The sequence below is a fragment of the Erythrolamprus reginae genome, chromosome 1 (genome assembly GCF_031021105.1).
Source record: "Erythrolamprus reginae isolate rEryReg1 chromosome 1, rEryReg1.hap1, whole genome shotgun sequence".
Lineage (NCBI taxonomy): Eukaryota > Metazoa > Chordata > Lepidosauria > Squamata > Dipsadidae > Erythrolamprus > Erythrolamprus reginae.
Genome location: NC_091950.1, coordinates 151982278 through 152008276, shown reverse-complemented (window position 1 = coordinate 152008276; position 25999 = coordinate 151982278). Strand labels below are relative to the sequence as shown.

General features: G+C 41.7%; 2 protein-coding genes across 2 annotated transcripts in view; one reads left to right on the top strand and one right to left on the bottom strand.

Moving 5' to 3' along the window:
• Positions 1–9766, bottom strand: part of MARCHF4 (membrane associated ring-CH-type finger 4) — a 189349-nt gene extending 179583 nt beyond the window's left edge. The window contains exon 1 of the mRNA XM_070736818.1: positions 9177–9766. Within this exon, the coding sequence (XP_070592919.1) occupies positions 9177–9704 (528 nt within the window). The 5' untranslated portion in view covers positions 9705–9766. The remainder of the gene's footprint in view (positions 1–9176) is intronic.
• A 2060-nt stretch (positions 9767–11826) lies between these two features.
• Positions 11827–25999, top strand: part of SMARCAL1 (SNF2 related chromatin remodeling annealing helicase 1) — a 70517-nt gene continuing 56344 nt past the window's right edge. The window contains exon 1 of the mRNA XM_070729810.1: positions 11827–11915. The gene's annotated coding sequence lies outside the window, so the exon portion shown is untranslated. The remainder of the gene's footprint in view (positions 11916–25999) is intronic.

Here is a 25999-nt window from a genome sequence, read left to right as displayed (position 1 = left end):
CCACTTGGGAGGCAGAAAGTAACAGAGTTTGATCAATTGCTTCACAATTTTACCCTTGTGCAAGGTCAACAAAGTTTACAGAAATCAAACAGCTGCACTAACTTTCAGCTGAACAGTTGCAAATTCTGATAGGAGCAGTAGCAAGTTGCTACTGGTACGGGCCACACCAGTAGCTCCAATAGCGGAAATGGAGCTGCAAGCATAGCTCTATGTCTCCAGCATGTGTGCACATCCCAGCAAGATTTTGCTTCTGCGCATGCGCGGAAGCAAAAAACCTGCCAAAATCTCACACACACACGCTCCCCCTCACAAGACTGGCACCCACCAGTCACATGGAGCTGCATCTGGAGCGCACCGGTAACGGCAGAAAGTAGGAACCCACATCTAGATAGGTGTTTAGATTGATCAGCCATTAATTATTTCCACTATTTCACAGAAGATATAAAATGGCAACATTCTCATCTCATCTTGGGCTACCCAGGATGACATGTATATGTGGCAGGGAACCATTTGCACATGGCTAGAGCAGGATTGCTAAACAAGAATCATGACTGCAGCAGCTCTATTGCTCTTTTAGGTATCCAAAGGAGTATCAGCCATGGATGCTGATACTCGAATGCTTTCTGCAGCAGAATGGTGAGCAGGTTTGATGATTCATCAAACAATTACCAATTAGCACCACTCTTACCCTCCCCATCTGTATTCTGGAAGATCTCAATAGCCAACCTCAGTGAAGGGAGCAAAATCCAAATCTACAAATCTGTAATATCCGAGAAAATGCCCCAAACTGTAAACTCTGCAATTTTCCATGTGAGGCTGATGCATTGGGAGCCAAGCAGTTCTTCAAGATTTGACAGATCCTCTTAGCTAGCCAAAATAGAAGGAAAAGGAATAATTCAATACCCTCTTTTTTTGTTGAATAGGTAGTGGCATTAACCATCTAGGGATATGAAAGAAACTCTAGGTAAGTATACTGAAGAAGGAAAGGGATGTGCATAAGTGTGAATAAGAGTCTGCGGAGAGGGGAGGCATACAAATCTAATAAATAATAATAATAATAATAATAGTTATTATTATTATTATTATTATTATTATTATTATTATTATTATTATTATTATTATTCTTCCTGCTTGTTATACCTCTAGCTATGCAGCCAAGCATCCTACTTGCTTTTCCTATTGCCCGACCACAAGTAGGAAGCTTGGCTGCATAGCTAGAGGTATAACAAGCAGGAAGAGGGAGATTGTGATCCCCTTATATAGAGCCTGGTGAGACCACATTTGGAATACTGTGTTCAGTTCTGGAGACCTCACCTACAAAAAGATATTGACAAAATTGAACGGGTCCAAAGACGGGCTACAAGAATGGTGGAAGGTCTTAAGCATAAAACGTATCAGGAAATACTTAATGAACTCAATCTGTATAGTCTGGAGGACAGAAGGAAAAGTGGGGACATGATCGAAACATTTAAATATGTTAAAGGGTTAAATAAGGTTAAGGAGGGAAGTGTTTTTAATAGGAAAGTGAACACAAGAACAAGGGGACACAATCTGAAGTTAGTTGGGGGGAAGATCAAAAGCAACATGAGAAAATATTATTTCACTGAAAGAGTAGTAGATCCTTGGAACAAACTTCCAGTAGACATGGTAGATAAATCCACAGTAACTGAATTTAAACATGCCTGGGATAAACATATATCCATCCTAAGATAAAATACAGAAAATTGTATAAGGGCAGACTAGATGGACCATGAGGTCTTTTTCTGCCTTCAGTCTTCTATGTTTCTATGTATACCACCAATACGTACTTGACAAAACAAATAAAATAAAATAAAATAAATAAGTGTATTTAGAATAGCTAGCAATTCTCAGAATGTCTATTTTTTCGTTATCATGACCCTTCACAGAAAACCTGGCAGACTTCCTAATTCCATTTTTATCCCCCTCCTCTCTGTAAACAGTCTAGAGAGACAAGATAATTGAAAGAGGTTGACTGGCCCAAGTTCATTGTCACTGGACTTACACATCCCTTAACCTTACTTAACTATGACTCATTGATTACCACACAATTGGTTAAGTTTGCATACTATGTTAAACCAAAAAGTATATCTGCCAAACATAATATTCGTGTTCACAGCACATAGTAATTCAAAAGCTAAACAATGACAAGTGGCTTAGTGTGATAGGTATAAAGATATAGGAGAATCAGAACTTGACTCTTTTTTCTCCAAGGTCAGTATTTTAGCGTTTGCTCTTCATGACTTATTTAGAGACAGGATTGAGGTCTTGGTATTAATATCAGAAAGAAAAGGCAGACTCCTGCCTTGACTCCTATTTATGGAGGTCATTGTCTTATATAGTGAAGAGAGAGAAAATATCCCATGAGGTTCAGACAGAAAAGAGATAATAAATCAAAACTAAATTTGTCAATTTAGATAGACGGCAGGGCCCAGCAATGTCCAGGAAATTGAAAATCTAAGCAACCAATCAGCTTACCTCTCTCTCAGGTAGGTTTTAAGAAATAGAAGGGGAGACCAGTTCTACCATGCCTTTGCAGCCTTGGCTTCAGCAGGTAGTAAATCAACCTAAGTCTGGAAGATTAATTGTGAGCCTCTAAGGTTAAGGAGTCAGAATCTTTTTCTGTATTCTGTTCTCCTATTGTTTCCAATGTTCAATTAGTTCTTGAACCATAATCTCTATAATCAAGCAATGAATTAATGAACACCTAGAAGCAAACAAAGTAATAACCAAAAGCCAACATGGGTTGGCTTTATAAGGTCTTGATAAGGCTGCACTTGGAATACTGCATTCAGTTTTGGTTGCCACAATGGAAAAGGATGTTGACACTCTAGAAAGAGTACAGAGAAGAGCAACAAAAATGATTAGGGGACAGGAGGTTGCAGGAACTGGTTTAATGAAAAGAAGGATGAAGGGTGACATGGTAGCGGTGTTCCAAAATCTCAGGAACTGCCACGCAGAAGGGAGAGTCAAACCATTCTCCAGAGCACCTGAGGGTAGAACAAGAAGCAATGAGTGGAAACTAATCAAGGAGAGAAGCAACTTAGAACTAAGGAGAAATTTCCTGACAGAACAGCTAATCAGTGGAACAGCTTGCCTCCAGAAGTTGTGAATGCTCCAACACTGGAGGTTTTAAAGAAGCTGTTGGATAACCATTGTCTGAAGTAGTATAGGGTTTCCTGCCTAGGCAGGGGTTTGGACTAGAAGACCTCTGAGGTCCCTTCCAATTGTTGCTGTTGTTGATAATAATAACAACAACAACAACTATTATTATTATTATTATTGTTGTTGTTGTTGTTATTATTATTATTATTATTAGTAGTAGTAGTAATAGTAGTAGTAGTAGTAGTAATAGTAGTAGTACAGGTAGTCCATTTATGGCCCTTCAAAGTTAAAACCACTGAAAAAAGAAAAGAAGCAGGTTTCAAGTATAGCATTGGATTATAATTTAATACAATGAGTAAATGGAATTCATGATAGTTTATTTCAACAAAAACATGGTTAAAATCATGGTTTAACGGAATGTAAAGAACACACCCAATAACATTCACATAATCTTGTTCTGGTGTCTTATGTTGTTCTACAAAGGTTTTTGGAGGGTTTTTTCAGAATTTTTTTTCAGCTATAAGGCCCAGTCTAACCCAATGATACATATTTTGAGGCACTATTAGAAATGGGTTTTTTTTTTTGTTTACATATTTCCATTTTGTGATAGAACCCATTTAGGATTTGGCATGACAAATCAATTGTTACAGTGAGGACTAAAATCTCAAATGTAATCTATTCTATGTCCAACTAAAAAGTCTGTAACATCTGATAGAAATCTGTTGGCTGCTACATTAACAATTAATAGGATTAACCTATTCAAGTTCAGGCAAATTGTATGTGCTGCAGCTTGAAGAGCTTTCCTATCAAATGCTATTTTTGCTGTGCCTAAGGTTGAGTTTGCCCATGGTATTAGCAGCCCACCTAAAAGAATCTTTCACTTAAGCTAGTTATTCAAGAAGACTTTCATCAATTTCTGAATCAATCTATTTAAGATGCAATTCATTTCTCTTCTAAATATCAGCATTCTACTATCCCAGTGAGTCTTTTTTTAAAGATACAGTGTACCTCTACTTACCAACTTAATTAGTTCTGTGACCAGGTTCTTAAGTAGAAAAGTTTGTAAGAAGAAGCAATTTTTCCCATAGGAATCAAAGTAAAAGCAAAGAATGTGTCCGATTGGGGAAACCACAGGGAGGGTGGAGGCCCTGTTTCCACCCAGGAGATTCCTAGAGAGGCGTCACGGAGGCTTCTCTCCACTTTTTCCGGCCCTGTTTCCTCCCAGGAGATTCCTAGAGAGACCCCACAGAGGCTTCTCTCTGCCTTTTCCCTTTACAGTTTTGGAGGCTCAGGTTTCTAAGTGAAAAATGGTTCTTGGGAAGAGGTAAAAAAATCTTGAAACCTGGTTCTTATCTAGAAAAGTTCCTAAGTAGAGGTGTTCTTAGGTAGAAGTACCACTGTATTATTATTTTTATACATAATTCTAGGCAGTTATTTATAAAAATAATAAAACAGGACAAAAAGGCAGCTAACATATCTAACATAGCATAATCTTCCTTGCTCCTGTTTTCCCCAGGACAGTGATGACAAACCTATGGCAAGTGTGCCTGAAGTGGCACATGGAGCCATGTCACCTGGCAAATGCGGCATTGCCCGTTCTTCTTCTGGGTTTCTGGTGCACATGTGCATGCAATGATCAGCTGGCCTTCATGAGTGCGACAGTGCCAGAAACTGGAAGAGCTGGTCTTCCATTTTCCGGCGTGAACTTGCACTCTGTCTAGTTGATTGTCATGCGCGCATGCGTGCTATTAACCCGAAGACTAGCTGGCAGTTCATCTTCTGGTGTGCGATGTCCACTGGGTGGTTCCTCTTCCATGTTGCATCCCAGATGACCACATGTGCACACTTTGCCATCACTGCCCTAGGGTAACAACCCTGTGAATGAGTTGGGCTAAGAGAGAGAGATTAGCCCAAAATTACCCAGATGGCTTTCCTGTCTAAGGTGGGACTAGTCTCCCGGATTCTAACTTGGTGCCTTAATCACTAAAACAACTGGCTTTTAACCTTTTTGTGTCATGAATTCCTTTTGGAGACTGGTAAGAAAGATCTACAGATACATTGAAATTCATGGAGAGAGGCTGCACAAATTTATGGACAGAGACTGTAAAAATTCATGGGCAGAGACTAGTACAAAGACAGCTGATTATGCTCAAATATAATTATTACAATATGAGTCCGTTTTGGAGTGAGCATATAAATGCAACAAACAAACAAACAAACAAAAATAAAAATAACATAATATCGTGATATGCTTCTTTATTAATCAATTAACTTAATACGATAACTTTTTTGGAGGGGAGGGGTATTATAATTTTAGATAGTGAAATATCATTTTTGGAGACAATCTCCATAAGCTAAGCAGCCAAAGGCATTATTGAATGAAAAGCTAAATTTCAGCAAAAGGTTAGTGAAAATAAAGCTATTTTTTTTCTCCTGTCCTAGTTCTTGAACCCCCTGGAATTTATCTATGAAGTTTATTTTATTTTATTTTATTTATTTTGTCCAATACACAATAATACGCAATGAAGGTAATAGAGGACACCTTCGAGGAAATAGAATTAGAGAAAGAATAGAAGAGAGAGTATAGGATAAAATAATCAATGAGAGAATAGAAGAAAGATATAGGGATAGAAGAGAAGATATATGGGATATAGGAGAGACAATAGGACAGGGGTCGGAAGGCACTCTAGTGCACAGTTTCAAGGGATCTGTGGCTCCCTGGTCAAGAACGTCTGTATTATTCCCTTGTTTGGAAGCTAAACAAACTTTTTGGATTAGTGACACATTTAGAAGTGTTCTTTAGTCTCTTGAATGATTTTTAACACATCTTGTAATCTTTTTACAAAGCAGGAGGGTGGAGATAACATTTCCAAATAAAATTCTGGGATGCAGCCATCCAATAGTTTAATTTTCTTTCAACGCTAATACAAACCCAGAAGCATTTTTAGTAATAAAGATACTAGTGAATTTGCCATACGCCAGCTTCCCATTGATTTTTTAAATTAAAACAATGTAAGGAAAACTACAAGGACAGGGAGTTTCATATATTTGATATGATATATTTATTATAGCCCAGAGTTTTAACAAAATTAGTTATCAGGAAAACTGTTTCTTAATCTACATATTAGTTCGAACATCTGCATTTGGTTATTAGTCAATGTGTAAATTGTCTTGTAAAGCTACGGAATGTAATTTGATGAAACAAAAAGACTTAGTTGGTCCAGAGTTAAAAACAAATTCCACTGTACAACTGAATCTATATAGAGGTGGGAAGCCTATGGCCCCTCTGGTGCTGTTGAACAACAATTCTCAGCATTCCCACATTTATCATGTTGCCTGCAACTGTGTGAATTGTAGTTCAGCCATGACAGAAAAATGGTGTAAAATATAACAACTACTTGATGACAAGGGTGATTTAATAGTCAACTATTTTATGTAACATGAGTATCTATCAACTATTGTGCCTATTATTGCATATTTTCCTAATATACTTACTACTACTACTTACAAATAATTTTAAGCTGTAGTCCCCCAAACTATTTGCTTAGTGACTGTTCAAAGTTACCACAGCACTGGAAAAAGTTACTTACAATCAGTTTTCACATTTAACAGCCATTGTAGCATTCAATGGCTGTTGGGGTCCCACAATCACAATTTGAGGGCCTGGCAACCAACATGTATTTACAACTGTTGCAGCATCCTAAGTTTGTGTGAATGCCATTTATGATCTTCCCAGACAACTTCCAACAAACAGAATCAACAGGAAAAGCTGAATTTGCTTAACAACCACACAATTCACTTAACGACTGTGGCAGAAAAGGTAATAAAATCTGGCACAACTCACTTAACAACTATCTTTTTTAGCAACAGAAATTGTGGTCCCAATGTGATTATGAGTCAGGGACTATCCGTATATAGCCTAATTTGTTCTACTTAAAATATATGGAGGAAACGTTTTATAACTAGTTCACTGCTATTTTTAAGGTATGAAAATCTATTAAGTAAACAAACACTCTGTTGAACCATCTATTTGTTAGTATTTTATAGAGCAAGGCTACAATGTGCATCTATTACCTGAAGCACAATAAAGTCATTGCAACACAAGTTAATTCTTTCATGATGATTCTGAGATACTAGTGTACAAAGAGTACTGACTAAAACCTTTCCAGACTGTCAATAATTGTATTCATTTTATGAAGTTACATTGCTGCGTTGCTAATTTTTAAAACTTTTAAAATACCTCTGTTTATTTTTAAAATATGATATTAAATATTCAACAGGCACTCTTTACTAATAAAAAACTGAAACTCAGTAAACTAACCCATGAAATGCCATATAAGAAAGAAAGAGGAAAATTCAGGCCTATTGCCATTCAAATTCAGGAGACTCCTCTGTCTCTATGGAGTTCATCTCCATCTGTAGATTCTGTCTCATGAGTTTTTAAACAGCTTTGGAAATCAACTCAGGAATATTACAATATATAACCATTCATGATCAGAGAAACATCCTGTTAATGCAAAATAAAAGGAAGTAAGTATGACTCCGTGATACAACAGACACCATTGATTTCAAGAATTCTTATGCAAGTATGTGCCAGATTGCCCACAAGGTACAATCTAACATAAAGTTATCATACATTGAGCACTTTGAAATTCAGTGGAAGTTGCATAGATATATGAATCTCCCTAGACTGTAGATCTCTTGATTGTAAGCTCTGACACCTGATATGAAAATTGGGAGCTTCTTTTGCACAATTTTAATTATTCATAATTTCTGAAGCTGTGCCTTCTAAATATTTAATAGTTTTCATGAATTTTCTTTTCATGGAACATTTATTTGGCTATTTCTTTGTTTTTGTTTTATTTTGTAGACTTCAAATATGGGTTAAAGGGGAATTGATTATTGTTGAAATGCAGACTTTCCATGCTTTCTTTTTTAGCATTTAAACAGTTATTAGGTATTCTATTCTGATCAATTAACTGAACAACAAGAGATATAAATTTATAGTTGAAGATTATAAAAAATTATATTTCATTCTGGCCAGATTTCCAACTCATGAAATGGCATGCTGTTTGCAATTGTTTCAGCACAATTAGTAGCAGAAAACCGCACATTTATCCATCAAAATACACACCCATCAGTTCAGTAAAAGTTATGGAAATATCTAGACACAGCATGAAAGGAAGCAACCAGAAGACACAAATAGGATTTAAATTGGAATATTGCTTGGTTGTATCCAAGGAAGTTCAAAGCTGAAATAAAGTTGACATTTTTATATCATTGAACCAGAGATAACACAAGCATATTAACTTTTAAAAAGGTGTACAACTTCTTACAATAAAGGGTATCAGTTTGCAAAAGAAAATCCACTAAAGGCTGGGCCTTTTCTTTCACCCAGACCTGCCAGAGGGAAATACACCCCTTAACTTGCTGTGAACTAGTATTGATGTCTTCTTCCAGTACCTCCAGGTTGTATAGAAACATATCTGCTATCATCCCCTGGCAGCATTTTGAAGGTGGCGGATAATGGATATCATAGACTAATACAACTTAAGTGAGAACACCAAGTGGAAGGAGAAGTATAATGGAAAACTGAAGAAGTGAAAGAGAACAAGTTCCATTACCAAATCACCTCTCAAAATTGATCCCTTCTACTATAAACTCCTTGAGTTTAGCTTTGTGTCTACAGGCAATCACACAAATGCTTGGCCTTGGGGTTACAGCCTTCCTTCATGGGTGTCCAGAGCTTTTCCTATTGCTATGCCATGGTCTTTTTCTTTCTATTTAAAAAGTTACAAGATGAGACATTCTGCTCCCTAGTTCTTTCTCTCCAAACTTTAGAGGGCTAGCAAGCTTGGCAATCCCCACCAGTTGGGTGCCTTAATGTCAAAACCTTAAGGCAGCTTTGGGAAAGAATGAAGCTGGAGGTGTCCCAAGTGAAGTGGGGATGGGGGAAGAGAAAGTAGAGAGAAGACTGTGTGTGAAGTGTGCCAGATCACACCTCCTAGACAGACTTTAACTGGGACACCCACTGGTTTCATATGTACACTCACCTGCTCTGGACCCTGAAAGCAGATCCTGCAGAGAGGCGTTCTCATTCCACTATCCAAACTGCTCCCCAGCGAATACCCATCCTCTGCCTTCCCTTTGCAGAAGTCGTCGTCGGAGGCGCTGCTCATTACAGTTGTGGGGAGCTCTCCCTCTCCCCCAGGGGTTTCCCACTCTTCTTCGGGGGGGCTCGTGACGCCCCCTCCTCCTCCTTCTCCTCCTCCATCACCACCACCACCACCCCCGTCCGTCGGCGCTGTCCGAGGTGCCCATCCCCCTCCATATAGTGTAGTCAACGTGTTGTTATTAGACGCCTGTAAACTCAAGGCTTGGTCTGTTCTACTCATGGGAGGGAGAGGCAGCGGCGAGGGCGGAGGAGGGGCCGGGGATCTCCGCAGAAAGAAGACCTTCAAGTCATTGAACAACATGCGGCAGCGGCACTTGAGGAGACCCTGATGGTGCAACATCTGTCTGGGGATCAACAGTCCAGAGCAACAGTACCAGAAAACGACCACGCGAGTTGATATTAACATGTGCCTTCTCTTTCAGACAGTCGCGGGCAAGAAAAATGCAGACCGGTAGAGGGCGCACGAGAACAAGAGGGCTGAATCGGCTCACTTCCGCTTCCTTTCCCTTGGCTCCTAACGTACCCTCACCGAGACAGAATAGTTTGCTAACAAAATTGGAAAATTGGCAGGAGGATGTATATATATATATATATTTGTATATTTCACAGCATGCGGGCAAATATGATGACTTTCCCCACTCTTTCCTCCCCAACTCTCTCCTTTTTAAAAAAAGCAAAGTATTAAATTTCAGTCTCCTTTCCACCACCCCTTTTTAAAAAATAAATAAATTTTTGTAACAAATAAAATAGGAACAAGCGTTCTACCCTTTACGTGCTGGGTGAGCTCGTTCAAAGAAATATTGAGAACTGATAATCCCAGAAGCAGAAAGTGGATGAGACAGAGACACACAGCGAATTCAAGTTACTAGAAAGTATGGAGAGAAGGGAGGAAGCGGTTGGTTCAAAAGTGCTTGACATATCAAATAATCTCCTTATTACTAGTTTTCAAACTTAGTAGGAACATTTAAAAATGTGCTTTTGATAGAGCAACAGTAGAGACGATAATTATTAAAATGCAAAAATAGTTTCTGTTGCTATCGCCACCATTAAGAACAGGGATATCAAAACCGGATTTCATTGACCCAAAGGGTATAGCACATTTTTCATGACGAGAGGGAGAAACACATGCTTAATTTTAATTCCTCATAGGATGTTCCATTTACTACTTTATTAAAATACTCTGAATAGAAAGAGAAAAAAGTCCTGAAAGGAAGTAAGCATTAAAGGAGCTTAATTTTGACTCCCGAGATTGACGGGATTTTGCTTTATCCCCCGCGTTCGAGGAACTGTCTGGACCACACGCAACCACTGGGGGGGAAAAACAAAAACCCAACAAAACAAAACCCGGAGATTGGGGAGGAAACCTAAAAGCTGAGTTATTCCATAATTGTTTTCCGCCTTGGATTTGAAACAAACACAGATCCGTCGAGATCAAAGAGATCCTTTTGTATGGAATTGATTCAGCGAAACGTGGATCTTACATTGTCACGTTTCCTTTCCCCCTTTCACAAAACAGGAACGTCATCAAACGCAGTGACAGTCCTTACAGACCATTGTGGCTGACGCGGAAGAAAAGGTACATTCAGCAGATGCTGGGATCTCCTTTTGATGAACAAGACGCCGCTACAACTCTCTCCCGTTGCATCTGCCTCGTCTTCTCCTATCCTCCTCTTCCTCCTCCTCCTCCTCCTCTTTCTCCTTCTTCTCCTCCTCCTTCTCTGATGCTTGTTTTCGCTCAATGGCATTGACGCTCAACCATTGCAAGTCTTTAAAATAAAAGGAGCAAACACACAAACCAACAGCCGTAGATCGGATCCTCGCTTTGCTAGGGAGGATTTGCCCAAAAAAAGGCGAAGGTTCGCTAGAAAAAACGACGCGCCAGACTCAAAGCTCCGCGACAAAAGAAGGGGGGGGGGTTGTTTCGCTTGCAGCTTGTCTACTTCCCCTCCCCGTCTCGGCAGTTTGGCTTCTCTTGGTCGGCAGCCTCCCTTAACTCTCCATCCGGCTTTCCGTGATGATGTGGCTGTTGCTACCTTCTTGGGATGCAATGGGAAAGGAGGATAGTTTTGCGGTGCAAATGGGGATGTGGATGAAGGGCGGGAGTTGAGAGAAGCTGGGTGGGACGTGGTTCTTTCTCCGCCTTCGCCTCCTCTTCCTCCTCCACCTCTTGCCCAATCCTTAAATAAATAAAGCTAAGACAGGAAAGGAAAGGGGAGGAGGAAAAATTCAAGTTGCAACCCAGCCTTGGTCTCCCGCCCCACGCCATCTCCACGGCCGGCGATCGCTGTCAATAAGCCGTTTGTGGTGCGCGCGGGAAGAAACATCTCCGTGTGTGCCTGGGAAATTGGCGGCAGTAGCGGAAAGAATTGGGGAGGTGGGATGGGTGGGGGAGAGAGAGAGAAGAATAAAAGAGGAGAGAGGGCGCCGCTGAGCCGAGCGGCCACTATTTCAGCACTCAACGCCTCTGGACAGCTCCCCACGCCGCTCAGCACCTCCAGCTATGGGGAGCTGACGCAACCAGCCCAGGCGGAGCCAGAAGGATGGGGCCGGGCCAGACTGAGGCCAAACCTTCCCGAGTGACCCTCTGCTCGACGAGTCGCTAGTGTCCAAGCTAAACGTACGTTGTTTACACTTCACATTTCCGCCTGCTTTTACAGCGTGACGGAACGGGTCCTTTTTTTTAGAAGGCAGAGATGGGCAGTATTTGCTTACATGGCAGATATATAGGCTAGTGGTTATGGAGATTCCCAGTCATCCACGTTCATGGTTGTTCCAAAGATCCCCCCCAAGAGACAACTGGACTGTCTGTTGCCTCTTGAATCCATTTGTCTTTTTTGGGGGGGGGGAGGGGGAGCACCTTTGGGGCATTATTTGCCTATATGTCCCAAATAGATAAATATTTGCCTTTCCCCCCGCGGTGATTGCTTTAGGGTTCTTTAAATCCGGTTTCTCCCTGTTGCTTACTTACGTATGGCAGGACTTAGCGGGACTTCCTTCGGCCTCCGTCTTCGGAACGGTGTTTGTTAACGTTTACTCACCCGTGTATATCCGTAGGAGTGCATTTTGTACACGTGCTGTCTTTAGGAAGTTATGAGTTTTGCTAACCGCTTGGTTGTGGTTAATTTGAGGAGCAGGCGATCGGGCAAAAACTGGACTATTTGGGGCTGACATTCTTAGGGTTTAGGGGTGGATGGGAGATCTGTAATACCACTTTTTTCCCATCATTTTTTTTTGGTAACATATAAAAATTCCATTTTCAATTAAACAGTGTGTTGTCTGAGTCCAAATAGTTTAGGAATTAGTAATCAATATATTTACAATAGTGTTCAATACATTAATATTGCTTATAATAATGATGATGCTATGTACTTAACCATTTTAACATACCTCCCTTATATCATTGATCCTTTCCTTATATTTCGCTGTTTCTAACTCTTGCTTTTATCAACTAACAATTGATAAAATGAATCCCAGGTCAAAAAGTATTAAGTTTCTTTCTTTTTCTTAACTGTAAGTGCTAAGCCTATCCATTTCTGCATATTCTAATATTCTTTAAATCACATTTTCATCTGTTGGGATCTCTTCACTTTTCCACTGTTGTACAAATACAATTCTAGCTGCAGTCGGTACATGTAAAATCAGATATGCATTCCCTTTATTATACTTAGCCGGTAAAATGCCAAACAAGAATATCTCTGGTTTCAAAACAATATGTTGTTTTATCATTTTTACTAACAACATATGTATTTTCGTCCAGTATTTTTTTGCTTTTAGGCAAAAAAGTCCACCACACATAGGATAGTACAAACCAGATGTTTGATGGCACATATCCTTAAACATCTTTGCCAATCTTGATGGTTGAAAATGCCATCCATAAAATATTGTATAAAGATTTTCTTTAAATGCACATATGTAATATCATATTTTTACCACTGATCACCAAGGCTCCTTACCTATTGATATTTGGTTTGACAGAATAACAGTTGAAAGGGACTTTGTATTCATCTAGTCCAACCTCCCCCACCCACCCAAGCAGGAGACCCTACACCATTTCAGACAAATGGCAGTCTAGTCTCCTCTTCACCTCTTCCAGTGGTGAAACTCCCACAACTTCTGTTTGACTGCTCTCACTGTCAAAACATCTACCCTCATTTCTATGTTGAATCTCTCCATCAATTTCCATCTATTATTCCTTGTCTGTCCTTCAGGTGCTTTGGAGAATAGCTTGATCCCCTCCTCTCTGTGGCAGCCCCTCAAATATTGGAACACTGCTATCATGTCATTCCTGGTCTTTCCTTTCACTGGACTAGCCATGCTCAGTTGCTGTAACTGTTCTTCATGTGTTTTAGCTCCCAGTCCCTTAATCATCTTGGTTGCTCTTCTTTGCACTCTTTCTAGATGGACCGAAGTAGAAAGAGGTGCATCTAATGCAATACCTCCACCGCATCTGTGAGCTCTCTATTAGGCTGGTGCTGAACACAGATTTAGTAATCAAGAATCATAAACTCTGCTCAGAAATAACCCAGAGATAGAGGAAGGCTATAGGGCAGTGATGGCAAACCTTTCCCCCCCAGGTGCCGAAAGAGCGTGGGCACATGCTATCATACATGTATGAGTGCCCACACCCATAATTCAATGCCTGGGAAGGACAAAAAGCTTCTCTAACCCCACCCCACCCCCAAGGTCCTCCGAGGGCTGGAAATGGCCTGATTATCAATTTCTGGTGGGCCAATAGGGTCATGTTTTGCCCTCCCCGGGCTCCAAAGGCTTCCCTGGAGCTGGGGTAGGGCACAAATGTCCTCCCCCACCTCCACTGGAGGCTTTCTGGAAGCCAAGAATGCCCTCCCAGAGCCTCTGTGTGACCCAAAAATCAGCTGGCATGTACACTGGAATTGAGCTAGGGCAACAGCTTGCATGCCATAGGTTCACCACCACTGCTATAGGGTGACATGGGAAAGACCTCCCTATGTCTAAAAATAATGGACTATTGCATTTTTGAGAGAACCCAGCCCTATAGTTAAAGGAAGTTGTATTTAAAAGAAAAAAAGAAATGAATTGTTCTGATAATCCTGACCTAAAATCTGGTGACTTCTTTATTTTGGGAACATTTCCCCATGCCTTTCTATTATCTCTCTCTTTTTTCTTTTCTTTTCTTTCCCTTTCCCCTTCCTTGGATGAGGGTGTTGATTTGTAATCATAGGACCACTTCAAATGCTCAGGTTTGTAATCTCTTATTCAACACAAAGAAACAAGAAATGTGGTCTGAACCTTAAGCCTCATGCACACTACTTACATCAATAATATAAAGGGGTGTAACTTGAATGCTGTGGCATCGCCATGACAGAAAGAAAACCAAGCTTGAGATACATATACAGTGGTACTTCTACCTAACAACGCCTCTACTTATTATTATTATTTATTAGATTTGTATGCCGCCCCTCTCCGAAGACTCGGGGCAGCTCACAAAAATAATAGAAATAATATAACAGTGAAACAAATCTAATATTAAAAATAAAACATATCCAAAACCCCAGCAATTAAAACCATACAACACATACATACCAAAGGTAAAATATAAACGCCTGGGGGAGGATGTCTCAGTTCCCCCATGCCTGGTGATAAAGGTGGGTCTTGAGTAATTTGCGAAAGACAAGGAGGGTGGGGGCCGTTCTAATCTCTGGGGGGAGTTGATTCCAGAGGGCCGGGGCCGCCACAGAGAAGGCTCTTACCCTGGGGCCTGCCAAACGACATTGTTTGGTCAACGGGACCCGGAGAAGGCCAACTCTGTGGGACCTTATCGGCTGCTGGGATTCTAGATTCTAGATCATTTCTAGATAAGAACCAGGTTTTCAAGATTTTTTTTGTTTCTTCTTAAGAACCATTTTCCATTTACAAACTTGGGCCTCCGAAACTGTAACCGGAAAAAGCAGGGAGAAGCCTCTGTGTGCCTCTCTTGGAATCTCCTGGGAGGAAACAGGGCCAGAAAAGGCGGGGAGAAACCTCAATGGGGCCTCTCTAGGAATCTCCTGGGAGGAAACAGGGCCAGAAAAGGTGGGGGAAGCCTCTGTGGTGCCTCTTTAGGACTCTCCTGAGGAAACAAGGCCTCAACCCTCCCTGTGGCTTCCCCAATCGCACACATTATTTGCTTTTATATTGATTCCTATGGGAAAAATTGCTTCTTCTTACAAATTATTCTACTTAAGAACCTGGTCCCGGAATGAATTAAGTTTGTAAGTAGAGGTACCACTGTATAGTGCATCTTAAGGCAAATCTAATAGGAATGTACCTCTAATATTCTGAGTAGAAGACTAGATATTAGAAGTGTTCCTGTGATATTTTGGGGACAAATTGATGGCAACATCTCTTTGGCTCCATTTTATTACTGACATTTCCCGAGGACAGAGCTACCTGCGTTAAATAGTCATGAGATCTAGAAACATTTGTAGAAGTTGAAAGGAAAAAAAGAGCTATGTAGTGCCCCTTAAATCTAGACAAGCACAGCAGCTGTAGTAATTGATGGTTATTTTCCTCCTGGTAGCTAATGCTCAGTCTTTACCCTTAAATTGTCCTGGTTTAAAATGTTAAGGGTAGCATACCAATTGTCAGTCTCATCACCCAAGCAGAATAGAGGTTATTGTCCTGTCAAAGAGCACAAATTATGCTTGAATGGGATAAATGGACATTAATGAGGCCAGGAGGGCTTAGTACTTCTACTATGGAACAAACTTCCAGCAGACGTGGTAGATAAATCCACAGTAACTGAATTTAAACATGCCTGGGATAAACATATATCCATCCTAAGATAAAATACAGAAAATAGTATAAGGGCAGACTAGATGGACCATGAGGTCTTTTTCTGCCGTCAGACTTCTATGTTTCTATGTGTGTATGAGAGAATATTGATTTTGTGTTTATTTTTGTGTGACTGTGTCCCCTGTTCTTGATTTGGCTAGCAGTGCTTCATAGTACATTTATCTTTGACCAACTTCAGAAAAAAAAATTTCCAAAAAAAAGAGAGAAAAGATTGACCCTTCCTGTCATGAAGGTTGCTACAAGTTATTCCATGGATATGTTTTTATACTTGAAAAACTGCTAGAATTTAGGTTATTTTCTTTAATTTCTAACAATTGAATCCCAGTAAGGGATAGAACTTTAGGATTCTGCTAGATGACATGACTTGATATAGTAATTTAGAAGATTTCAAAAAGACCTACCGGTATTTATATAATTTAGTAAAATATGTCATGCAGTTGCTTTACAATGCCACTTTTACAATGGCCTTGCACAGATGCAAGTTGATCAAGTATCAATAAAATCAACATTCTACCCAAACCAAATATATAAAATTATCTCACTGTCTAACCAGAAGAGGCAATAAGTTAAGGATGAAAGGAAGCCATAAAGCTTTCATAGATGTTTACCTACTCCAATATTGTGCCTAGAAAAAATTGAACAAAATTCACTTGAATAAGAGCATAGAGCAGTGATGGCAAACCTTTTTTCCCATGGGTGCCGAAAGTGTTCACGGGCGCGCTATCGCACATGTGTGAGTGCCCACAACCATAATTCAATGCCTGTGGAGGGTGAAAACAGCCTCTCCCTCCCCTTGGAGGCCAAAAATGGCCCATTTCCCAACTTCTGGTGGGCCCAGTAGGCCCGTTTTTTGCCCAACACAGGCTCTAGATGCTGGAGTCTGGAGAGGGGAAAAATTCCCTCCTCCATTCTTTCAGAGGCCCTCTGTAAGCTGAAAATACCCTCCCATAGCCTCCATGTGAGCCAAAAATCAGCTGGCCCGTACACACATGCACTTTGAAGCTGAGCTAGGGTAGTGGCTTATGTGCCAGCAGATAACCTGTGCCATAGGTTCGCCATCACTGGCATAGGTTCGCCATCACTGGCATAGAGGGAGAGAGGGAGGAAGGGGAGGAGGGAGGAAAGGAGAGAGGGAGGGAGGGAGGAAGCAAGAGCAAGAAAACATAACAAAAAGATTTAAAAGAAAGGCAAAGGAAAAACATATCAGTCCCTTGGCTAAACAGAAGGAATGTGGCTCTCTTTATATAAATAAAGCAAGATTACACCAAATCAGCATTATTATTATTTTTTCTCTCAGCTGCATTTTGATATTATGTCGCCTTGCTCTTGAAGTTTCATTATTTGAGATGCACCAATTTGAGTATCTCTAGGATTCATATTTTCATCAAGAAACTCTTATCTGGGTATTGGATACAAGTGGCACTTTTATTTTGGGAGTAATGGAAGGTTTGACTGCTTTGACTGTTTAATCAGTTGATTTTGTATTTAATTAGTTGTACACTGTTTTGAACTAACATTCTCAATATGAGAAACAGCTTTTCAAAGGGAATTCAATAACTAATGCATAATGGATACCATTAGCATGCATATCACAGGGAGCTGAACAAGACCGATAGGATTCAAGTATCACTTAGAATTTGTACTTTCTTTTGTGATTTAACAAAAAAAAAAGTAGGCTTTGATGAGGAAAACCATGAAAACCATTGACGCTTCTGCACTGATAACTGGTTAAATAGATTTTAAAACACCACAGCCAATTGCTTGGCGCAGTTAACTAAAGCCTACATTTGCTATTAATTTATTGCAAGTGTCTTATATGCTAACATGCTGAAAAGTTTGAAACGCTACATCACTGAGAATGTTGGAAACATTGAAAATCTTATCTTCCTTTGACTGTTGTTTTGCTGAAATTCCTTTCTGAAAATATCATCTCCATTTCATAGCCAAAGAACCAGTGCTGTCCAAAGACATCTCCGTAGTCACGTGGTTCCCATGACTAAATGCTAAAGGTGCACGGAACACTGTTACCTGTGGTCCCTATTTTTCTACTTGCATTTCTACATGCTTTCAAATTGCTAGGTTGGCAGAAGCTGGGACACGTAATGGGAGTTCACTCCATTATGTGGCGCTAGGGACTAAGATACAACAATTTAAAACAGAAGGTAAAACAGAAGAAACACACACACACACACACACATATGCATACATGTATATACGTATGTATATGTAACATATTTTTGCTGAATTGAATATACAGTATACAGTGGTACCTCTACCTAAGAACGCCTCTACTCACGAACTTTTCTAGATAAGAACCGGGTGTTCAAGATTTTTTTTGCCTCTTCTGAAGAACCATTTTCTACTTACAAACCCGACCCTCCAAAACTGTATCTGGAAAAGGCAGGGAGAAGCCTCCGTGGGGCCTGTCTAAGAATCTCCTGGGAAGAAACAGGACCAGAAAAGGCGGGGAGAAACCTCAGTGGGGCCTCTCTAGGAATCTCCTGGGAGGAAACAGGGCCGGAAAAGGTGGGGAGAAGCCTCCATTGAGCCTCTCTAGGAATCTCCTGGGAGGAAACAGGGCCTCCACCCTCCCTGTGGCACACATTATTTGCTTTTACATTGATTCCTATGGAAAAAATTGCTTCTTCTTACAAACTTTTCTACTTAAGAACCTGGTCACGGAACGAATTAAGTTCGTAAATAGAGGTACCACTGTATATGTGTGTCTTTATATACACATACACACATACACACACCTTAGATATAACAGATTAAAAGAGAAAAGAATAAATACACTTTCTTCTTTTCTTGTTTATCTATTATATATTCTTAGAATCATTTTATAATACTTCATAATATAATTATTTCTAGATTTGGCCATCTTATGTCTTCCTATAGAAATAACTGCAGAGAGAAAAATATGGCATCTCTGCCAGTGATTGCAGAGATCTGATCTGTGAATTGGAAACAAACTGCTTTTTCCATATAGCACATTCAGGTTTTGTCAGGAGGTGTGTGACTGCACAAATGTTGGTGTTAAAAAGGCAGTGAAAAAAATACATGCATTAGATTTATTTTGACAGACATCATCTCTCATAAATGGAATCGTATTGTACCTCTGTACAAATACAGCTGAGGTTACGGTATTGAAACAGCTTGTCCCCCTTGCCCCACAAGGATCTACAGTTTGCTAAATAAATGAGGATGTGAGGGTTGTTTAGGTTATAAATAATTTCCAATTTGAATTTCCACATCTGAAAGTTGACTATAGTATTGAAATCTGTCTGTTGCACAATGTCAAAGATTCATTAATGCAGTCTTATATTATATATACTGCATATTCAATGGGGGAATTGAGACATCTCCCCCGGGCCTATACAGTTTATACATGTGTGTATGTTTGCTTTTAATGGGTTTTTTAGTGTTTTTTAAATTATTAGATTTGTTTTATTGTTGCTGTGAGCCGCCCCGAGTCTACGGAGAGGGGCGGCATACAAATATAAATAATAATAATAATTATTATTATTATTAATATTATTTCGGCTTTAACTCCCTATAAACCTACAAGCAGCAGAAAGTAGAAAGACAACAGTAAGACTGACCAGCTTAATTCTCTTTTTTCCAGTTTGATGAAAAGCCATAATGAAGGATCAACGAGACCAGGGATTCATTGGGAAAATAGGACTTACACTAAGCCAGCAAGCTAAGCGCAAATACAGACTCTCACTTGCAATGGAACAATGCCAATTTCCATGTGGATTAAAGCATTTGAAACACAGCATGAGGTGTGGGAGATTGCTCATAAAAACCTAAATTGGACAATATCTGAGGGCTTTAAATCACTGTATGTGCATACCTGTGAAACAAACAGCAGAGATATATCTTTAGCTTTAAAAAAAATGATGGTAGAAAATAAGCCTCTTTTCCCTTTACAGGGAAACTTAAAAAAACCTTCTGATGCTATTGTTAGCTTTGGCAGAAATGGCTCTAATCTGTCCCCATCAAGTTGCAGAGGTTTGAAAATCCCACCAACATTTTTTAAAAGCTGGAAATCATTCAGTTTTATTATTTCCAATTTGCCATTGATGTTTGTGAGGTCTAGGTCTTTTAAAGAAAACCATTAGAAAACCATTATCTTAGGGTGATCGTAAGCTCTTCCTTTTTTTCTAAGAAATCTGCCTCAGACTTCTCATGAGGCCCAGTTATCTAAGCAAGAGAACTGCTGCATCATTAGCATATAGCAATATTTTCCAATGCCTGACATTACATTTAGAAGGATGGAATCCATTTTGGTTAAGCAGCTAATCCAAATTCACATAGCTTTTAAGTAAAATGGGGGCCAGGCAAGGCCAGTGGTGAAATCATTTTTTTTTTACTACCTGGTTCTGTGGGTGTGGCTTTGTGGGTGTGGCAAAAGAAGGATACTGCAAAATCTCCATTCTCAGCTCACTCTGGAGTCAGTTGGAAGTGGTATTTGCCAGTTCTCCAAAATACTCAAAATTTCCACTACTGTTTCTCCAGAACTTGTCACAACCTGCTGGATTTCACCCCTGGGCCAGGCTACAATCCCGTTTCACTCTTTGATGGGCTATTATGCCTGCAGTAAGGTCTATCCCATCTAACTTGGGTAACTATTTTCAGACAGTGTTCAGTTTGGAAACAGTAACTGCCAATCAATATGTGGCACAGCTTCCACAAGAATTTATTGCTTAGCATCAAATGCTGGTTATAAAATAGCATCAAATGCTGATTTGAAATAAAAAAAAGGAGTGGCATTGCCCATGTGTATCTCTCTGTTAACAAATAGTGACATGACACACTAATCTACTGCTGATCTGGCCTCCCTAATTCCTGCTTGCTCATAAACTAGGAGTTTTGTCTAATCCAGCCAATCCAATCATTTATAACATAAGAAGTAGTATAAGAGCCGTGGTGCCACAGTGGTTAGAATGCAGTACTGCAGGTTACTTCTGCTACTTGCCGGCTGCCTGCAATTTGGCAGTTCAGCTCTCACTAGCCTCAAAGTTGACTCAACCTTCCATACTTCCAAGGCAATTAAAATGAGGACTCAGATTGTTGGGGGCAATATTGTGACTCTGTAAACTGCTTAGAGAGCCTGAAAAGCACTATGAAGTGGTACCCCTACCTATGAACTTAATTTGTTCCGTGACAAGATTCTTGTCTTCGGAGAGGGGCGGCATACAAATCTAATAAATAATAATAATAATAATAATAATAATAATAATAATAATAATAATTATTATTATTATTATTTAGAAAAGTTTGTATGAAGCAATTTTTTTATTTTTTTATTTATTTATTACTTGGATTTGTATGCCGCCCCTCTCCGAAGACTCGGGGCGGCTCACAACATGTAGAAACAAATCATAAGTAATCAAACAATTTAAAATTTTAAAGATTTTTAAAAAAAACCCATATACTAACAGACACACACACAAGCATACCATATATAAATTAAACGTGCCCAGGGGGAGATGTTTCAATTCCCCCATGCCTGACGGCAAAGGTGGGTTTTAAGAAGTTTACGGAAGGCAGGAAGAGTAGGGGCAGTTCTAATCTCCGGGGGGAGTTGGTTCCAGAGGGCCGGTGCCGCCACAGAGAAGGCTCTTCCCCTGGGGCCCGCCAACCGACATTGCTTAGTTGACGGGACCCGGAGAAGGCCCACTCTGTGGGACCTAATTGGTCGCTGGGATTCGTGCGGCAGGAGGCGGTCTCGGAGATATTCTGGTCCAATGCCATGAAGGGCTTTAAAGGTCATAACCAACACTTTGAATTGTGACCGGAAACTGATCGGCAGCCAATGCAGACTGCGGAGTGATGGAGAAACATGGGCATACCTAGGTAAGCCCATGACTGCTCTCGCAGCTGCATTTTGCACGATCTGAAGTTTCCGAACACTTTTCAAAGGTAGCCCCATGTAGAGAGCATTACAGTAGTCGAACCTCGAGGTGATGAGGGCATGAGTGACTGTGAGCAATGAGTCCCGGTCCAGATAGGGCCGCAACTGGTGCACCAGGCGAACCTGGGCAAACGCCCCCCTCGCCACAGCTGAGAGATGTTGTTCTAATGTGAGCTGTGGATCGAGGAGGACGCCCAAGTTGCGGACCCTCTCTGAGGGGGTCAATAATTCCCCCCCCCAGGGTAATGGACGGACAGATGGAGTTGTCATTGGGAGGCAAAACCCACAGCCACTCCGTCTTATCCAGGTTGAGTTTGAGTCTGTTGACACCCATCCAGGCCCCAACAGCCTCCAGGCACCGGCACATCACTTCCACCGCTTCGTTGACTGGGCATGGGGTGGAGATGTAAAGCTGGGTATCATCCGCATATTGATGATACCTCACCCCATGTCCTTGGATGATCTCGTCCAGTGGTTTCATGTAGATGTTAAATAGCAGGGGGGAGAGCACCGACCCCTGAGGCACCCCACAAGGGAGAGACCTAGGAGTCGACCTCTGTCCCCCCACTAACACCGACTGCGACCGGCCAGAGAGGTAGGAGGAGAACCACTGAAGAACAGTGCCTCCCACTCCCAACCCCTCCAGCCAGTGCAGAAGGATACCATGGTCGATGGTATCGAAAGCCGCTGAGAGGTCAAGGAGCACCAGGACAGAGGATAAACCCCTGTCCCGGGCCCGCCAGAGATCATCCATCAACGCGACCAAAGCAGTTTCCGTGCTGTAACCGGGCCTGAAACCCGACTGCTGGGGACCTAGCTAATCGGCTTCTTCCAAGGACCGCTGGAGTTGGAGTGCCACCACCTTCTCAACAACCTTCCCCATAAAGGGAAGGTTGGAGACTGGACGGTAGTTATTAAGCACAGCTGGGTCCAGGGAGGGCTTCTTGAGGAGGGGGCGCACAAGCGCTTCTTTATAGAGTGATGGAAAAACTCCCCTCCCCAAGGAAGCGTTGGTAATCTCCTGGGCCCAGCTCCGTGTCACCTCCCTGCTGGCCGAAACCAACCAGGAGGGACACGGATCCAGTAAACAGGTGGCGGAACTCACAGCTCCAATGGCCTTGTCCACTTCATCAGGTGTCACCAGATCAAACTCTTCGCAGACAGGTGGACAAGTACGTGCCCCAGTCACCTCGACTGACTCGTTGTCAGTCGACTCTGTTTTACAATTGGAGTCGAGGTCGGCCCGAATCCGAGCGACTTTATCAGCGAAAAACGTGTTAAAGTCCTCGGCACTACTCTGCAAGGGCTCCCCAACTCCCCCCTGATTAAGAAGGGAGCGGGTCACCCTAAACAGAGCGGCCGGGCGGGATTCCGCTGATGCAATCAAGGCGGCATGGTACGCGCATCTTGCCGCCTTGAGCGCCACTTTGTAAGTCTTAATAAAAGCTCTTACAAGTGTTCGATCAGATTCAGACCTACTCTTCCTCCATCGCTTCTCTAGACGTCTCTTTTGGCGTTTCAACTCCCGGAGCTCCTCGTTGAACCATGGAGCTCTACGGGGTCTAGCGCCACGGAGAGGTCGCAAAGGCGCAATCCGGTCAAGAGCCTCTGCTGCAGCCTCGTTCCAGGCTTTCGCAAGAGACTCTGCCGAACTGTGGACAAGTGCCTCTGGAATAACCCCAAGCGCCGTCTGAAAGCCCTCTGGGTCCATCAGGCGTCTGGGGCGGAACATCTTAATTGGTTCCGCCTCCCTGCGGGGAAGGATTGGAGCCAGGAAGTCAAGCCGTAGTAGAAAATGGTCTGACCATGACAAAGGCACTGCTTCTAAGCCCCTTAGTCTCAGACCATTACTCAATTGCTCGGAAAGGAATACCATGTCGGGTGCGTGCCCCCCCTCATGAGTCGGACCCTGTACTACTTGAGTCAGGTCCATGGCTGTCATGGTGGCCATGAACTCCTGTGCCAACCCAGAGGTTTCGCCGAGTGACGGCAGGTTGAAGTCCCCCAAGACAATAAGTCTGGGGAACTCCACCGCCAACCCGGCTACCTCCTCGAGTAGCACAGGCAGGGCTTTTGACACGCAGCTGGGAGGCAGGTACGTGAGAAATAAGCCCACCTGAACCCCTAAGTCCAACTTCATCAAGAGTGACTCGCAACTCGCAATTTCCGGAGCAATGAGTCCACGTAGGCAAAGGCTCTCCCTGGCTATACAGTAATAGCCACTCCTCCCCCCCTTCCCTGGGGTCGAGGTTGATGCCATATCTGAAACCCAGCTGGGCAGATTTCAGAGAGAGGAACACCTCCCTCTGGGCCCAGCCAGGTTTCAGTAATACATGCCAGGTCGGCCTCCTCATCCAGGATCAGATCCCGGATGAGGAGAGCTTTATTTATCACCGACCTGGCATTAAGCAGCAGCAACCTGAGCCCAGGGCCAGAGTTACACTCATCACCAGTACCCAAGATTGGGCTCACGGAGCCAGAACAAGGGATCGTTATTAAGCAACGGTCCCTCGTTCCCCTGGAATGGCTAACTCCGCGGCCCCCGCCATATCTGCCTCTCCCCAGCAACACAGGAATATTCTGACCCTCTGTCACCCCAGAGATTAGTGCCCCCCCCCTCCCGCCTTTTTCCTATAGAAATCAATGTAAAAGCAAATAATGCATGCAATTGGGGAAACCACAGGGAGGAAGGAGGCCGTGTTTCCTCCCAGTAGATTCCTAGAGAGGCCCCATGGAGGGTTCTCCCTGCCTTTTCCGGTTACAGTTTCAGAGGCTCAGGTTTGTAAGTGGAAAATGGTTCTTGAAAAGAGGCAAAAAATTCTTGAACACCTGGTTCTTATCTAGAAAAGTTCGTAAGTAGAGGCTTTCTTAGGTAGAGGTATCACTGTACAAATCTAAGTATTATTGCTTTTGCTATAGGAGAAGACCAGGCTGAGCCTGAGGGAGTGGTCAAATGCATCATCACTCTCAATTCTGTTAACACCTACAAAAGATCCAAGTCCAGCCCACCTTGTATTCCATTGACTTTTTTCTACCACCAATTTGCTTTGACAGTTAGTAGTTCAGATTCTTGTAGAGAGCTTAACTTTGTAATAAACCTTTATATTCATTTGAGCTGCCTGGATTTCCTGATTTCTCACTCTTGACAAATAGCATATTGTTTATTAGCCATGCTCAATAAGCTAATTGGATAATAATGTCAAGGACTTGTGCTGTTGCCATTCTTAGTTGTAGGTCAGATCCAGCCATCTGGCATTTAGAATGTATTGTTGATATGTGTGAAAAGGGCGGATAAGGCAGGGGCCCATTGATTAACATTTCCCTTTAATAACTGGTGGTATTAGGTCACAACCTGGGGCTTTTTGATTGATTAATTAGATTAAAAATTTGTGTGTGGGAGATTGGGACAGAGGGAAGGTTCAAGGAGAAATGTCTGTGGCAGAGGTGGGTTCCTGCTGGTTTGGACTATAGACCTGGTAGCGGGAATTTCCCCCTGCTCCCCAAATAGACAGCGATGGACACACCCTCAAACCACTTCTCTCAGTGGCACCATAAGCACCGCCATCTTGGTTTTTTGCTTCTACACCTGCATATAAGCTGTCTTTTTCTTCTGCGCATGCACAGAAGCTGGGTTTTAAGCACTGTGCATGAACGCACCCAGGCAGCGTGTGAGGAAGAGAACTGGCAGCAAGATAAGTCAGAACCCATCCCCGGTCTGTGATATATTATGTGCTGATTGGCATATAGAAAGAGAGAGGCTATATATTGTACCATAGAACTCTTCTCATCTAGCAGCTGGAATACTAGTCTCCAAACACTGTCTCTCCTCAAGCAATAAGTAAGCAATTAGCTTCCAAAATAGGAAGGTATTCTTATCTTTCACAGCCTGAAAACTCACTCTTAATTTGCATGAGGAAAAGTTTTAGGTTTTCTTTTTTTAATTAAAAATTTTTATAAAGCTTCTTCTG